Below are 16,429 nucleotides of genomic sequence, written 5' to 3'. Positions count from 1 at the left end.
TAGGTACCGCTCCGGCGGGAAGGTAAATGGCGTTTCTGTGCGCTGCTCTGGCTCGCCAGAAGCGGCTTAGTCATGCTGGCCACATGACCTGGAAGCTGTACGCCAGCTCCCTCAGCCAATAAAGCGAGATGAGCGCCGCAACCCCAGAGTCGGCCACAACTGGACCTAATGGTCAGAGGTCCCTTTATAGAGAAGGAAGGCAGTGCATTCTGACTGCTCAACTGCAATGGTCTAATTTTGTCAAATGATCTTTCCATATTTTGAACTATTGGTTATTGCATGGGTTAGATAATTACTGCTTGATGCGAAAGAGGGAGTGCTGCTCTGCCCTGCCACAGCATCCCTTACCCCCTTAGCTTGTGTGCTGGTGGTGCAAGATCTGTGTGGACAGTTCCCTGCCAGGCGCTGCCTTGGGTCAGCTCAGTTGGGTAGAGCGTGAGACTCTTAATCTCAGGGTCGCGGGTTCGAGCCCAACATTGCACAAAATATTCTTGCATTGCAGGGGGTTGGACTAGATGACCCTCGGTGTCCCTTCCGAGTCTGCGCTTCCTCCGCCCGAGGTGGCTGCTTCACCCTGGCCCCGACGGGAGCCGTCTTCCAACGGCAACTGGAGAGACACAGGTTCCCCACCCCTGCGAGGGCGAAGAGGCAAAATCGAGGGCGATGCGGGGCGCCGCCGCCGCTCGCCTCTCTCCCCCTTTGGGCGGGAGGAGCAGCACTTCCGCGCAAAGCCGCTAGGGGGCGTCCCGAGCTCGCCCCGCGGCCCCAGGAAAAAGGGAGCCGCTTCGGATCCGGCCGGCGGCGCTTGGCTGCGGCGGGATTCCCGAGCCGGGGCTGGAGAAGCCGTTACCCGCGGCCTCCGGGCCCAGTCGATTGCCGGCGGCCGCCATGAGCGCCGCGGCGGCCTCGGAGCGGGAGGAAACCTCGGCCTCGTCGTCGACCTTGTCCCCCTCAGCTGAGGAGGGAGGCGGCCACGGGGAGCCCCAGCTGAGGGCAGAGGAGGCGGCGGAAGAAGCGGAGCGCGAGGCTCGGCAGTTCGCCCTCTACCTGGCCCCTGAGGCGGGGCGAGAGGGGCGCGAGGAGGTGCGTGGGCGGTTAACGGCCGCGGCTGAGGGGCCCCCCGCGGAGGGAGGGGGGAGGGGGAAGCGTTGCTTAGCTACGGTGGTGGGAAGGACAGGTGGGCGTGGCGGCGGGGGTGGGGTTCCCGCCAAAATATTTGTGTGGGGGGGTTGGGGTTGGATTCGTTTGTCTCTGGCGGATGTGTGAGGCGTATTGAGACTTTGAAAGCCACGCTGCGGGGGGTGACGCGTGTCAGTGGGGGGTGTATACGTTCACACACACACAGATAGATGCCAGGCTTCGTTTAGTATCCTATCATTTTGTGTGTGTGTGTGTGTACACGTGTACACACACATATATTTAGATACAAACACACACAGTAGAATACTAAACTAACAGTAAGAGTCATTTGGGATGGACTCCCACGAGAGGCGGTGGACTCTCCATCCTTGGAGGCTTTTATGCAGAGGCCTCTGTCAGGGAGGCTTTGGCTGTGATTCCTGCATTTCAGGGGGTTGGACTAGATGACCCTGGGGTCCCTTTCAGCTCTACCCTTCTGCCATTCTATAATTCTAAACTAAGCCATAACAAAGGGAAGCAGGGGGTGGGCGTGGAGATGGGGATCCATTCAGAGTTGAAGCACAAATTTGGGTCTTATTTTCCTGACAGCCAGTGCAAATAGAGAAAATAGGCAAGGTTGCATTATTTCTCTTGTCCCGCAACAGTATTCTGCTTTGTGCCTGCCAAAGACATTCTTATTTAGACAAGCCTACGCAGATATTTAGAAAGTTTATATTAGTTTTAGTTCATTTTAATCTATTCTGGTATTAACTTTATGTATGTTTTTAATTAGGGTTGTAATATTTTAGGTGATCATTTTATTGTGCTATCTTTTTTCAGCTGCTTTGAGGTTTCTTCTACAACAATCAAGTAGTATATAAGATGTTATTAAATAAATAAACAAATAAGTACACTCAACTCCCACTTGATGGGACAAATTTTCCTGATTTTTTAATAAGAATCTTTATATAAAGGAATAACATTTTATACAACTGTCTTAAACCCAATCACAAACTCTGTTCCAAAGGCAGCTTCTTATAGCAGCTGTCCAGAAAGGCGGTCTTAATTCTGTAAAAGCAATTCTGTGTGGAGCCAAACTAATTAACTTGAGTTAGTTAGCTTTCTGATGGTCTGTCTTAATACATGAATGCAACCTGGAAAATAATTGAGGAATGGTTAGTTAGCATTATCAAGCAAAGAAGTTTTGCTATACACAAACTTATTTGACACTGCTATTCTTAGAAGAGCAGATAAATAAACTGGGAGCATGTGTGATTGGTGAAGGCAGCCTTTATCTTTTTTAAAATCAAACCACTTTATTATTTAAGATTTCTGTCCCACCTCCTCTACCAAGCTGGGCTGTCTGGGTGGCTGAAATTCAGAGAAAGCCTCAATGCAGTGAAACAAACAAACAAACTACTTAGTAAAACATAAACACATTTTCTTTTTTAAAAAAAGCTATGATCACCACCAAAGCTAACGGTTAGCCACCTTTCCTTCAGTGTTTGTTGAAGCATAGGAAAGCTAAAGAATTCCATACGCACAGACACATCTGCTTGCAGATGTCAGTTAATGTTATAAAAATTAATTTTATATCCTAAGGTTACAGTGCTGTGCCCGTTTATCTAGATATAATACAAGAAGCTGCTTTATACAGAGTACAGTATAAGATGTATATAGATGCCAGGAATGGAAATTTGGACCTGCATGCAAAGTATGCTGCTGTATGCACCCAGACTCGCTTCTGTGTCAGCATGTGCATAGTTGCACTATAAAAAAAGGTTTTATTTATTTATAATGTAACTTCCAGAAGGCTCCCAAAGTGGCTTATATGCAGTCATTTAAAATAGGACAACCCCTGTTCTTATTCTTAATAGTTTTAAAGACATGACATAAAAGGAAAAGGGACAGGGAGGAAAGATGAAAAAAGCAAACTCAGGTACCAGTTATTTAAATTAAATAGCAGGTCTTATAAGGACAAGTTAGAATAGAAACAGTTCAGGAGCAGGAGGTATCTGTCAGTGGAGCTGAGAAAATACCAAAGTTGCACTGTCACAGGTAATACACCCTGATTCCTTTCTGTGTTGGTGTTCCATCTGCTACAGTTAGAGAACTAGGTGGGGACAGACACCACAAAGAGCAGTGCCCAGGAGCTGGCAGTGCTACCCTTGGTTTATCTGTGATATGGGGCAAGAAGAGGTAAATCAACAGTAGCAATCACTCCTTGGGGGGAGCAACTGCAGCAAATTGCTGTTGCAGATGGTGCTGCTGCTAGAGCACATCTGCACAGTATATCTGAAGGGGTTCAAACTGCAATAGGCCAGTGGCCCAGCGATGACAGAAGTTGCAGTTCAGCAGTGTCTGGGGGGCTGTAGCTTAGCCACCCCAGATCTATTAAACCATACATAAGGAATAAGAATAAGAATAAAAAGAATACAGCAAAAAAATTAGAAGGGGAAAGAGAAATCCACTAGCTTTGAAGCTTTGCAAAAGATCCGGTGTTCGTTGTTTGTTTATTGTGTTTTTGTGTGTGTTCATTTGTCTTTCGTATTGCTGTAGAATAGATATGTTAATTTGTCTGTCACCTAATAGTTATTTTTAATACATATTTTAGCAGATTCACGTTAAATAACCACATGCAGATGTCTGAAAATGTTTTGTGTGTTTAATGTACTTTGACAAACACAAATCTTCAGAGTCACTAGGAGAAAGATGAATGAATGAGCTGCAGGCTCAGCGTCCCTTTCCTGTTTTTGTGATTTGCAGCAGTATTGTTGAATGTGGCCTAGGGAGAGAATAGGATGAAGGCTGTGTTGAGGTCCATGCTGCCCCCCCCCCCCCCGCCTTCTCATTGTATCTTAAGGGTTCATTCCATGGTGGCTGCAGTGCTAAGAGTAATGTAAGTTGTACAGCTGAAGCTGTGTTGGTTTACTTGTGCCTTTTAGACCCTGCTTTTTTTTTACTCTGAAGTGACCAAGTGAATCCATATCATTCCAGTACCATGGCTACTAACTACAGAGCGTACAGATCTATCTTGGTTAAAAAAGTCTAAATGCACCTTGGTTCTGCCTGAATTGAATGTGATACAAATGTTGCTTTGACCCCCTCCAGTTGGGGGAATTGCAGGGTTCGTGTGGTGTCACATATAGAGATGCTAAAGCCCTTTGTGCTACTGTTTTGGGTCTTATGTGACTGAAATGTGTCACTTGGCACAGAACTGTGCACAGTTACTAATTTTTGAATTGTGTACAATTTCCGTTCTGCCCCTGAAATGTTGTTTAATATACAGTCGTACCTTGGTTTTTGAACAGCTTAGTTCTCGAAAGTTTAGGCTCCCAAACGCCGCAAACCTGGGAGTGAGTGTTCCAATTTGTGAACTATTTTTGGAAGCCGAATGTCTGACAGAAGCTTCCTGCAGCCAATCAGAAGCAGTGCTTTGGTTTCCAAACGTTTTGGAAGTTGAACAGACTTCTGGAACAGATTCTGTTTGACTCCCGAGGTATGACTGTATGTGTACGTCACGTGTCTAATACTGCTCAAGGCAACGTACAGAACGATGCTAAGGATGTTAAAATATTATGTGTGCAGAGTCTCCTTAATGATTTAATAGTGTTCCTTTTTTAAATCCAACTCTCAGACAGGAAGGATACACAAAATCCTATGGTAAAAGTATTGAAACATGTAACTCGGCATGTTTCCATAGGAACCAATCTCATTATATGATTGGATCTCAAGATTCTCCAGATGTGAAGCTATAGGTTTCCTGCAATGGATTTGATGTAGATTATACTCCTTGGATTTTAATCTAAAAATACCAAGGTTCCAGCTTTTCAATAAACTTTGCTAAAATGGAAGCTAAAAGAAACACCACATACTCCTTGCTTTTGACTTAGACATTGCCATGGGTAAAATGCCATGAACTTGCATTAGGAACATAGGAAGCTGCCTCATACTGAGTCTGACTGTTTGTTTGCCTAGTTCAATATTGTCTACACTGACTGGCAGCAGCTCTCTAGGATTTTAGGTAGGAGTCTTTTCCTATTTTACCTGGAGATGCCGGGATTGAAGCAGTGACCTTCCGCTTGCAATGCAGGGGGCTCTACCACTGAGCAGTGGACCTCAGTATTAATTTTGCTGTGGTTTAACCATTGTTTTGTTTCCTATATGTACATTCTGGTGTTCTTTTTCATAGAATCTATAAGCACTAGAAGTAACTGACATATCATGTAGTTGAACCTCATGCTTGCAAAAATATACTTGCTCTATTTTAATGTCAGGAAGTGGTGAAATAATGTAGTAAGTACCTGCATAGGCTTTAGCAATGGTATGATAGTGTTGGTATATTATTATATTATATTATATTATATTATATTATATTATATTATATTATATTATAATATTATATTATATTATATTATATTATATTATAATTTTATTTTATTTTATTTTATTTTATTTTATTTTATTTTATTTTATTATAATTTAGCTGCTGGCACAAGCTAAAACATTAATGCAACCTGCTGCTGTTGTTTTCTGATTCTCTTCTGTTTGAGATGAGTTTTTGTTTATGGGACTAAATGAGCAATGCCAAAGACAGGTGAGAACCTAAGGCCACATACCCACAGTACTTGCACATTTTGAGTACCGTACTTGCAAGATCTCCACCCCCTCCCTTTGCATTGATGACAGAATAATTTAAAATGGGTGTGGTCCCAGTTTGTGAGAGTAGTAAGTCTGTTCCTTGGTTTACAACTCTTTCTGTTTTTATTCTTTATTCTTTATAACTCTTTCTGTTTTTATTCTTTATTCTTCTTTTTTATTCTTTATTCTTCTTTTATTCTTCCTTGAAGTGGCATTCTGTGCTTTTCAAAAACTTGTCACCAGTAAAAGGCAGCATAGTCTATACAGTCAGCAAGGCTGGGGCAGTGTTTTTCAACCACAACTCTGGTGTGTTGTCTCTCATCAGTTACTCTCTTCTATTCTGTGTGTTTATACTTTTGTAACGAATAACTTCTACATGCATTTGATCATTTCCTCCTCCCTCCCAATTCATTTTCCTTTTGTGGCATGCCATGCCTTTCCAGATTGTAAGACTGGGGTGAGGTTCTGTGTTTTATTCCTTTTCTTTTATTCCACTCTGGGAGCCTTTTCTGGCTGAGGAGTGGAATAAAAAATTATTTAAATAATAAAAATAGCATGATTACTAGCCAGCCGGAATTAAATAAATCTTTTCATTTGTGATAGATGGTGCATGTATTCATTCAATAACCGAGATCAAAAATAATTTTGAAACACGTTTTATTTATATTCTTCTAGCTTTAAATATTCAACACCTCAGCAGCAACAGATAAGACTGAATAATGCTTGGAAAAGGAGATTTTAAGAATGTGTTTGGCTATTTACATGTTGCAAGCAGTTTTTAAATTAAAGTTTTCCATATTTGCAGAATTGTGTTGCCATGTCTCTTTTTCTGCGCCTTTGGATGCGGCAGCTACTTTGTGCTGTGTCTCACTGCATCGTAGCCATTTTATGTTTGGTATCCAGAATACATTTTCAGAAATGTGCCCATATGCCTGAGAAGGTCAGCAACCATTAAATTACAGCAGTGCACTCTATATGCACCTTTCCTTTAAGTTGGATGGAAGCTGCAGCTGGTGCAGAATGCAGCAGCGAAGTTGTTCAAGGAGGAGTCCTTTCAACAACATGTAACACCACTGCTGAGAAAACAGCACTGACTTGTCAATAAGCTAGCGGGCCAAGTCTAAGGTCTTCCTCTTAGCAAATAAAGCCCCAAGCAAATTGGGATTGCCATGATTTATATACGTCTGTCTGGTAACTTGGATCTTTGAAATAAATGCTCTTAAGTCCACACAAAAATGGCTTTTAGTGTTGTGTCGTCTGCTGTTTGGAATTTGCTCCCAGTGAATAGTAGTCAGGTGCCTACAGTATTGGCGTTTAGGTAAAGGTAAAGGGACCCTTGACCATTAGGTCCACTCGTGACCGACTCTGGGGTTGCGGCGCTCATCTCGCTTTATTGGCCGAGGGAGCCAGTGTACAGCTTCCGACTCATGTGGCCAGCATGACTAAGCCGCTTCTGGCGAACCAGAGCAGCGCACAGAAACGCCGTTTACCTTCCCGCCGGAGCTGTACCTATTTATCTACTTGCACTTTGATGTGCTTTCGAACTGCTAGGTTGGCAGGAGCAGGGACCGAGCAACGGGAGCTCATCCCGTCACAGGGATTCGAACCGCCGACCTTCTGATCGGCAAGTCCTAGGCTCTGTGGTTTAACCCACAGGGCATTTAGGTGCCTACTTAAAACCTATTTGTTTGCCCATGCTTTCCCTAAGAGGTGATCCAGTTAAATTGAGTTTTTCTTCTGATTTATTGAGTTCTTGATGTAATCTTATTAATCATTTTATATTGTTCACTGCCCATATTGGTTTCTTTTAATGTTTGGTGATATAGAAATAATTCTATATAGAAATAATCAAAATATTTATTTGAATACTTGCACAGAGACATTATAGGAAGTAACTTCTTCAAAGAATTCCCTATGAATATTTTTTGTTTCGTTGTTTTAAGATAAAGCTATTGGTTTACTAGATGGTTAAGGTGTTATGATAGGTGTTGCCTACACATTTAAAGACAAGCCTGCAATGTCACATTGGTGGCAACGTTTTGGAACTGAAATTTTTCCCATCAAATCCCTTCAGTCTTATAGTTTTTCATCCCCATACCATAACTATTGTGTTTTTATCCCAAGGGGTAATACCTCTGTGGCAAAACCGCTATATGAAATTATAAAGAGGGTTTTGACCTTGAACAGTGGGCAACCCTAATTCACTTATTCTGTATTAAATCCTTGCAGGTTAGTTGGATACCACCCTTAGTCCGTACTGGGGCAGGAAGTTTGCTAAACTGGTCCCAGCTTGTTTAGGGCTTCATATGTCAGCAGCAAATCTTTGAACTTGGCTTGGAAGCTATTAGGCAGTCAGTGTGCATCTTAATACGATTTTGGAACTATGGTTAACACAGTAACCTCAGTTAGCATGAGCCATGGTTAAGGCAAGGTATCTATGCTGGCAAGAGGGCAGTTTGTGACAAAGCTACTAGCCTTGGTCAACTATGGTTAAGACTCAGGTGATATTATTTATGGGTTAAGTTGAGAAATGCTATGAAAAAATCATTAAATTAATGGTTTTCCTTTATTTTCATTACGTTTTGGTTTACTTGCCGACCCTGAGTGGGGTCGGCTATAAATCTGAGGTTGTATCCCAGGTTGTCTACACCAGTCCTAAAATGATCCAAAGGTAGGTAGAGAAAACTAGTTTTCACCAGAATTCTCTCTTTATACAGTGGTACCTCTGGATACGAACGGGATCCGTTCCGGAGCCCCGTTCGCATCCTGAAGCAAACGCAACCCGTGTCTGCTTCTGCGCATGTGCGTGATGTCATTTTGACCATCTGCGCATGCGCGAGCAGCGAAACCCGGAAGTAATGTGTTCCATTACTTCCAGGTCGCCGCTGAACGCAACCCGAAAACGCTCAACCTGAAGCAACTTCAACCCCCGAGGTATGACTGTATTCACTTCAAGACCCTAAGTAACCTGTTCAGTTTTTAAAGTGGTCAAACTTTTACGAGTGTGAATGATTGGCTGCTGAGACTGTTAATTCTGAAATTGTCTTCCAAACAGCAATTTTAGAGAAAATGTCACCATTCTATAAGTATACACAGAAGTTCTAAACTTCCATCAGCACAAAAGAGAGAAAATAGATGTTGCGAGTGGCCAAACCTCCTCACTTATTTTCCTTTCCACAACATGCTATCCCAAGAGTTTCTGTTGCTTTTGCTAACTATACAATAGAAATACTTCCTTGGAAATCCCACTCTGAAAGAAGTTTAAAACTCAACTAAGATTTGTATTTGTCTAAAATTGCTCTCAAGAGTGATCGCTGTAAAATGGAGAAATAATTTGGGTTCTTTAACAGCACCATCAACTTAAATGTGATTTCCATTTTTAAAAATTGATCTGTTCTCAGACAGTAGACCTATGTCTCAGCAACGTACCAACTATAATGCGTGCAGACTGTCCAAGCAGGAAATACTCAAAATTTGAAGGTATTGTATGCTTGAGAATTGCCATGGGCAGTCTTGAAACTTCAGAGGCGATCCGTTTTGAAAATGTAGCCTATTTCTTGAAAAACCTTGATTTTGTGCCTGTGTGCCTGTGCGTGACACTTAATTGCTAAATGGCAAATGATTATTTTATTTGATTACTAGTGTTTATTTTTAATAGCTGAGTGGCATTGCTGAACTTTATTGAAATGCAGACCGTGCTAATGTCTATTCTTGGAAGGCGATCGCCTCGCTCTTTCATAGATGCAACTTCCTTAAGATTGTTTGTTTGTTTCCAGGTGAAAGAAATAGAGGAGTCTATAGAAGAGATGTTAATAAGACTGGATGAGTTCTGTGGCATGACTGATCTGGTATGTACTTAGCTCCACCTCTGTAGACCTTGAACACTGTAACTGTTGTCTCTGTTTGGCTCCTGTGGAGGCCATCTTGTGAGTGTTTCAGAAGCCATGCAGGCAGCTCAGGCAAGGCAGCAGGCAGCTGTGGTGACGGGAGGGAGGGAACACGCTCTCTCTCTCTCTCTCTCTCTTCCCGAGGCAGCCATCTTGATTACAACCTTCCCTGAAATGGTTTTTTATTACAGCGATGGTTTAGCCACAAGGTGGCACTCTGGCGCACTAATATTTAAGGGCCTAGACTAGTGCTCTCTGCTTGTAAATTTAATGTGCTCCTTACAACACACACGCATGCACATCGAGGAATCTAGATCATCCCCATGCCTTTCTGGCTTTTGTTGTTTAAGCACTCTTGACAGGTTTATCTCACACACACCCATACACCCCGTTCTGTATGTTCCCTCTTCTAGATTTCTAGAGAGGTTAAAGTCCGGTGGCATTCAGTACAACAGGTACCTAAAGGTCATTTTGGGAAAAGTTGCTTGTTAGCAGTGCTGCCCTTATTATTTGGTGGGGTCGCAAAGCGCATTTCTCAGGAGGTTCCATGCTGACCTGTCACGATGATTGGCGTCCCCCCAGTTGATGGTTTAAGACTTGGGTTGGGGTGGCTGAATAATAGCTTTGATAATGATGCAGTCATCTGGTTGCCACAAGGTGCAAACTCATTTGAGACAACAAAATAGTGATGAGCTGCAATTGATAAGAATGCTATCAGCATCTTTCCTCACCACTGCTGTATATGCAGTGCAACTGGAAATGCTTAGGAGAAGTGGAATTGCTGTATGTTGTCACAGCAGCCCAACCTGGCCCCTTTTTAGTAGGAATTAGTTAGGCAAGTGCAAATGAAGAAAATTATGACATGTCTCGAACCCACCCAAAGCAGCAGTGCTGCAGCAGCTCTTCCCAAGAAAGACATCAAATATTTTTGTAACATAATTAGTACAGTGGTACCTCGGGTTACAAACACTTCGGGTTACAGACTCCACTAACCTGGAAGTACTACCTCGGGTTAAGAACTTTACCTCAGGATGAGAACAGAAATCGTGTGAAATCGCCCGGCAGCAGCAGGAGGCCCCATTAGCTAAAGTGGTACCTCAGGTTAAGAACGGTTTCAGGTTAAGAACAGACCTCCAGAACAAACTAAGTACTTAACCCAAGGTACCACTGTATCTGGCTTCTGCCACCTCTAAATTCCCTGTGACAGTTGCAGCTCACAAAACCCTTATTTCCCACTTACCTGGAAGTAAGCCTCACTGAATTGAATGGAGGATACTTTTGAGTAATCATGGATAGGGTTGTGATACTAGCCTAAATGTTTACATAAGATGGAAAACAGTTGTGTGATTTGAAGAAACAAAACAACTCTCCATAGGTGAGTAAATTAAAATCCTGCTTCTTTTTAAATCTGATTTTTGGTTTCCAGTGTAGTTTTGCCATTGTTTCCAACACTATCACATGCAGATAGCATTTTTACACTACCTTCATTTCAAAATTTTGCTTAACAGTAACAAGCAAAAACAGCAGACGGCAACACCGACTATTGCAGCAATAGAAAATTACAGTGGAGGTTAAAAGCCTGGGAATCTAAACGACATCTGCAGTCTTGCCAGGCAAACCTCCGTTGGGAGAGGGCTCTGCAAGCGACTCGTCACAACTAAAACAGCCCTCTCTCATTTGGTTCAAATGGTGGCGGCAGCATCCAGAGGAAGGCTTTTGGGGAAGATTTTAGTGTACAGGCTGGTTGATGTAGGTGAAAGCATTATCCAGGTCCCAAGCCATGTAGAGCTGCCTTTAAAGGTAAGTACCAGTGCTTGGAATTGCGCAAACCACTATTCTTGGGACTTTAATGTTATGTTGCTCATAACAGCTGGAACAGGGGCAATGTTGCTTACTCCCGTTACTGATTTAATATTGCAATGAATGCGGAGAATTGATTAAACTCTGCAAGTGGCCAAAGATTTATTCTGATCAATCTTATTATAGTGCTTTAAGTTTCAAGCTTGGAACTGTTCAAACAAAATGGTTAGAGTTTGTGGCTCTGTAATATTTTTGCAAGTTTCAGGGCCACTGAAGGAATAGCCACTTCTTTTTTCATTTTCCCTATAGGGAAAGTTTAACTGAAACTTTTGCCTATACTGAGTTTTGAGGTACACTTCATTTTATTGGCATTTCAGCTATTTAAGACTTTCAAAAATCACTTAAGTTGGTTCAATAAACTGAGTGCTCCCTCGAGATCCCCCCCCCCAAAAAAAAACCCTTTCCTCAATGGGGGTTTGTTTGCTTGCTTCATCTTTGCTTTACCCATGAAAACATTTTTAGAGAATCTGAAGTATGAATAATTAGGCTGTGTACAAATTATTGACCTGCTATGGCAGCATCAAAGCATTGTGCTTAGTCTGCTGAATTTGTGCTTGGCAGTGCTAAATACCTGTAGTGGCAGCTTCCTTTCAGCAGTGTATGAAATAGTATCCAATAAAATTTCATGTCATCTTTTAGATTCATTCCAATTTTTGCACATAAAAACAAACCAAGGAATTTATAGTCTTCTGTTTGTTGTCATGAAGAAATGGATGCATCGTTTTAATTAGTGAGTCAATAAAACATTCTACATTAATTTGTTTCACTGCTTTCGGTATCCTTCTTCTCTGGGTATGTTTAGTTGTTACAGTTATTGGGCTCAATGATTCTTTATATATTTGCATAAATTTGTTGGTTCCTACGATTTATGAGAATCCTAACTTCAAACAATCTTTGGGCAAAGATGTGGCTGAACTAAGAGTGCTGGTTATATAAATATATAAAATGAGATCCATCACATTAGACATGTATGACATCAGATTTTCTTTACACGGCCATACATTTTTATCAAATTCACGTATTTGTAGATGTGAGAGCCTTGATCAGCAGGGCGTGTGAAACAGAACTAATCAGCAAAGTCTCATGTTTTGAGGGTTTTAAAAAACAGCCTACTGATGTAATGATTTCTAGCCCAGGGAAGCTAGATTTGCTGAACATAGTAAACCTGGTGAGACTTATTTCATTTAATCTACGAAGCAGAAGGGTTTAGATATAGAATGGCACACTAGGTTGTTTTATACCTAAGCCCATCTGGTCATCCATCAGTCATGTTTTGGGATCTCTACATCTTCGCTTTCGTTTTTTTTGGTTCCCTCCTGATGGTTCGGCATAGGGTTCGCCAACTGGGATCTGTAGACCAAAATGTCAGGAGGCCGCTGGATCTGTGAAGGCTCTTTTAGTGTTACATGTGAGCCAGTCTTGTCTTTTTGAAGTTGACTTGTTTCCACCAACCGTAATTAAGACTACAGTAGTACCTCTGGTTACGAACTTAATTCGTTCCGGAGGTCCATTCTTAAGCCGAAACCATTTTTAACATGAGACGTGCTTTTGCTAATGGGGCCCCCTGCTGCTGCTGCGTCGCTGGCACGCAACTTCCGCATCCTGGGGCAAAGCTTGCAACTAGGGACATCTACTTCTGGGTTAGTGGAGCTTGTTACCTGAAGTATTTGTAAGGAGGACGGTACGTAACCCGAGGTTCCACTGTACTACAGTTTGCCTGAGTGTGAATGTCACAGCAAACTGGTTGGTCTAAAACAGAAGTGAAAATGTCCAAAGTAATCGTTGCAGCCATGCTGGCTGGGAAGGGCAGTGTGTGCAAGCTTGAGGCTCACTGCGGGAAATATGTAGACACAAAAGAGGAAAGGGAAAATAGAACCGTCATTCTGTCTCAACACAGGCAGACACACACACCAGCACACACAAAGACTTTACTACCTTCTCTCATCCTGTGTCAGATCAGTGGGACAAAAATAATGTGGGCAAGAAGAAACAAAAATACCAAGGGATGTTTTTTCTAAAAGTATTTTGAAGTGACAGATCGCCTCCTCTTTATAAAAAAAAAAAAATGAAAGGCATTCTCCCTCATGTAGCAGTGGCAACTTCTTCATACTGGTTGTTTCCCTGATAAACACAGAACCCTGAGCTCTCTCTTCTCACCCACCCACCCAATACCAATTGGGATACAGTAGTGAGGAGGACCTACCTTGCTCAGTTTGTTTTGGTTACTCCCAGGGAAAAGGGATTATGTTATTTTTCAAGAACCTGCCATGGGGGAAGGGAGGAGAGGAGGGAAGAAAAGATCCCATCAGAGTTCACAACACTCTTTCTCTAAGAGGGGAGGATAGAATGGAATTTCTTTTTTAGCATAGGGGGTGCAAGGGTGAGGAGTAAATAAGGGCTTGCTGCATATTTCTATGTTGCTTTCTTTGTTAGTATGGTTCTTAATTCAACCTGCTAATCTCTGGCAAAAAGGTGTTCTATTTCTTGAGGAACAGATTTCTGTATTGCAGGGGCTTGAACTAGATGATCCTCATGGTCCCTTCCAACAGTATAATTCTATCATTCTTTGATTCTTATATATTTCTGCATCTGGAGGAAGATGCCTGTTTTGACCTTATAGGGCTTACCTTTAGTGTTCTTCTGAAGATTAATATCTCCTTGTTTTGTCTACATTTCAAACTGCATTTCTTTTCAATGTACTTACGTTGGCTGTGCAAAAGGCCTTTTGAGGTTGCTTCTTTCAACATTAGCAAGCAACCTTCGCTTGCTTATCTTTGGCAAATTAAGGGTCAGTTTCTAACCTCTGCTCCGTTTCCTTGTCCTTGAACCAATGATTTCTAAATATTTCCAGAGAGTTAGCCTTGCTTGTTTGCTGCTGCAAAAACAACAGAGTTCTGAAGCACCTCAAATACTAACATTTTTATTATAGCATAAGATTGCATGGATTAGAGTTTATGCCAGGGGCCAGCAAACCTTTTCAGCAGGGGGCCAGTCCACTGTCCCTCAGACCTTGTGGGGGGCTGGACTATATTTATTTTTTGGGGGGGGAATGAACTAATTCCTATGCCCCACAAATAATAAGAGATGCATTTTAAATAAAAGGACACAATCTACTCATGTAAAAACACGCTGATTCCTGGACTGTCCGTGGGCTGGGTTTAGAAGGTGATTGGGCCGGATCCAGCTCCTGGGCCTTAGTTTGCCTATCCATGGTTTATGCCATGATAACTTTGTTTAGTCCATGAAATGCTCTGTTGCTTTTGTAAGTGTTTGGACAACAAAGACCTGGGTCAAAGGGATGTCAAATGATGATGATACCACCTTTGTCTGCTTCATCTTTTGTTGGTGTAAAGCAGGGTGGGAAATGGGAGGCCCTCCAGATGTTGTATGACTACAACGCCCACTGTCCCTGACCATTGGCCATGCTAGGTGGAACGGATGGAAGCTGGAGTCTGACAACATCTTTTTTTTATATATATAATTTTTATTGGTTTTTTCAACGCAAATTTAAAGACAAAACAAGACACCATACATAAACAAACAAAACATATAAACATGTATAATTTCAAACCTCATTTTCATAAACCTTACTTCCCAGACTTCCCCTTACCTCCCCTTTTCTGCATCCCTATTTTGAGATTTTTCAACAACTCCTTACACCAATTGTCTAGTTACTTATTTTCTTTTTTAGCTTCTTCTCATACTTAATCAATTGTAGCTATAATTCAATATTTTCTTTTCCCTTGACATTTTAGCACTCTTCAATTTTACAACAGTTCTTAAGATATACTTTAAATTTCTTCCAATCTTCTTCCACCGTCTCTTTTTCTTGGTCACGGATTCTGCCGGTCATCTCCGCAAGTCCCATATAGTCAATCACCTTTGTCTGCCATTCTTCCAATGTGGGTAGTTCTTGTGTCTTCCAATACTTTGCTAAGAGAATCCTTGCTGCTGTAGTGGCATACATAAAAAACGTCCTGTCCTTCTTAGGCACCAGTTGGCCGACAATGCCCAGGAGAAATGCCTCTGGTTTCTTATGAAAAGTGCATTTAAGCACCTTCTTAATTTCGTTATAAATCATTTCCCAGAAGGCCTTAATCCTCGGGCAAGTCCACCAAAGGTGGTAGAAGGTACCTTCAGTCTCATTACATTTCCAACATTTATTATTGGGCAGATGATAAATTTTTGCAAGCTTGACTGGGGTCATGTACCACCTGCAAATCATTTTCATAATATTTTCTCTTAAGGCATTACATGCCGTAAATTTTATACCGGTGGTCCATAACTGTTCCCAGTCAGCAAACATAATATCATGACCAGTGTCTTGTGCCCACTTAATCATAGCTGGTTTAACTGTCTCATCTAGTGTATTCCATTTCAACAGCAGGTTATACATTCTTGACAAATTCTTAGTATTGGGTTCTAACAGTTCTGTTTCTAATTTTGATCTCTCCACCTGGAAGCCAAATTTCCTGTCTTGTTTAAACACTTCCATTATTTGATAGTAATGAAGCCAATCTCATACCTTGGACTTCATTTTCTCAAAATTCTGTAATTTGATTTTTCCACTCTCTTGCTCCAATATTTCACAATATTTTGGCCATTTCGATTCCATATTAAGTTTTTTCACCTCCTTAGCTTCCATTGGTGACAGCCACCTAGGGGTTTTATTTTCCAACAAATCTTTATATCGAATCCAAACATTATATAGTGCTTTCCTGACAATATGGTTTTTAATCCTTTATGAGTTTTTACCTTGTCATACCATATATATGCATGCCAACCAAATCTGTTATCAAACCCTTCCAAATCCAAAAATGTCTGGGAGTCTGACAACATCTGGAGCGCTTCAGGTTCCGCAGTGCTATAGTAAAGAATATGTAATCTTAACATTATGCAGAGTCTTCACTGGATAGCTTTGA

The 16,429-nt window shown here is 41.8% G+C and overlaps 1 protein-coding gene and 2 long non-coding RNA genes across 3 annotated transcripts in view; 2 read left to right on the top strand and 1 right to left on the bottom strand.

Moving 5' to 3' along the window:
- The first annotated feature begins 753 nt into the window (after nucleotides 1-753).
- The window catches only part of BCAS4 (breast carcinoma amplified sequence 4), a 52,868-nt gene continuing 37,192 nt past the window's right edge, over nucleotides 754-16,429 (top strand). Inside the window, exons 1-2 of the mRNA XM_083744768.1 lie at nucleotides 754-1,083; nucleotides 9,537-9,608. Of these exons, the coding sequence (XP_083600894.1) occupies nucleotides 889-1,083; nucleotides 9,537-9,608 (267 nt within the window). The 5' untranslated portion in view covers nucleotides 754-888. The remainder of the gene's footprint in view (nucleotides 1,084-9,536; nucleotides 9,609-16,429) is intronic.
- LOC310847260 lies at nucleotides 1,864-6,567 on the top strand. Its single transcript, XR_014565736.1, has 3 exons — nucleotides 1,864-3,177; nucleotides 3,886-4,018; nucleotides 6,436-6,567. It is a non-coding gene; the product is annotated as an uncharacterized lncRNA (long non-coding RNA).
- LOC310847289 lies at nucleotides 4,160-5,452 on the bottom strand. Its single transcript, XR_014565766.1, has 2 exons — nucleotides 4,642-5,452; nucleotides 4,160-4,602 (listed from the first exon to the last, which is right to left on the bottom strand). It is a non-coding gene; the product is annotated as an uncharacterized lncRNA (long non-coding RNA).

Source organism: Podarcis gaigeae (genome assembly GCF_964106915.1).
Source record: "Podarcis gaigeae genome assembly, chromosome: 6".
Lineage (NCBI taxonomy): Eukaryota > Metazoa > Chordata > Lepidosauria > Squamata > Lacertidae > Podarcis > Podarcis gaigeae.
This window is presented reverse-complemented; position numbering and strand designations above follow the sequence as displayed.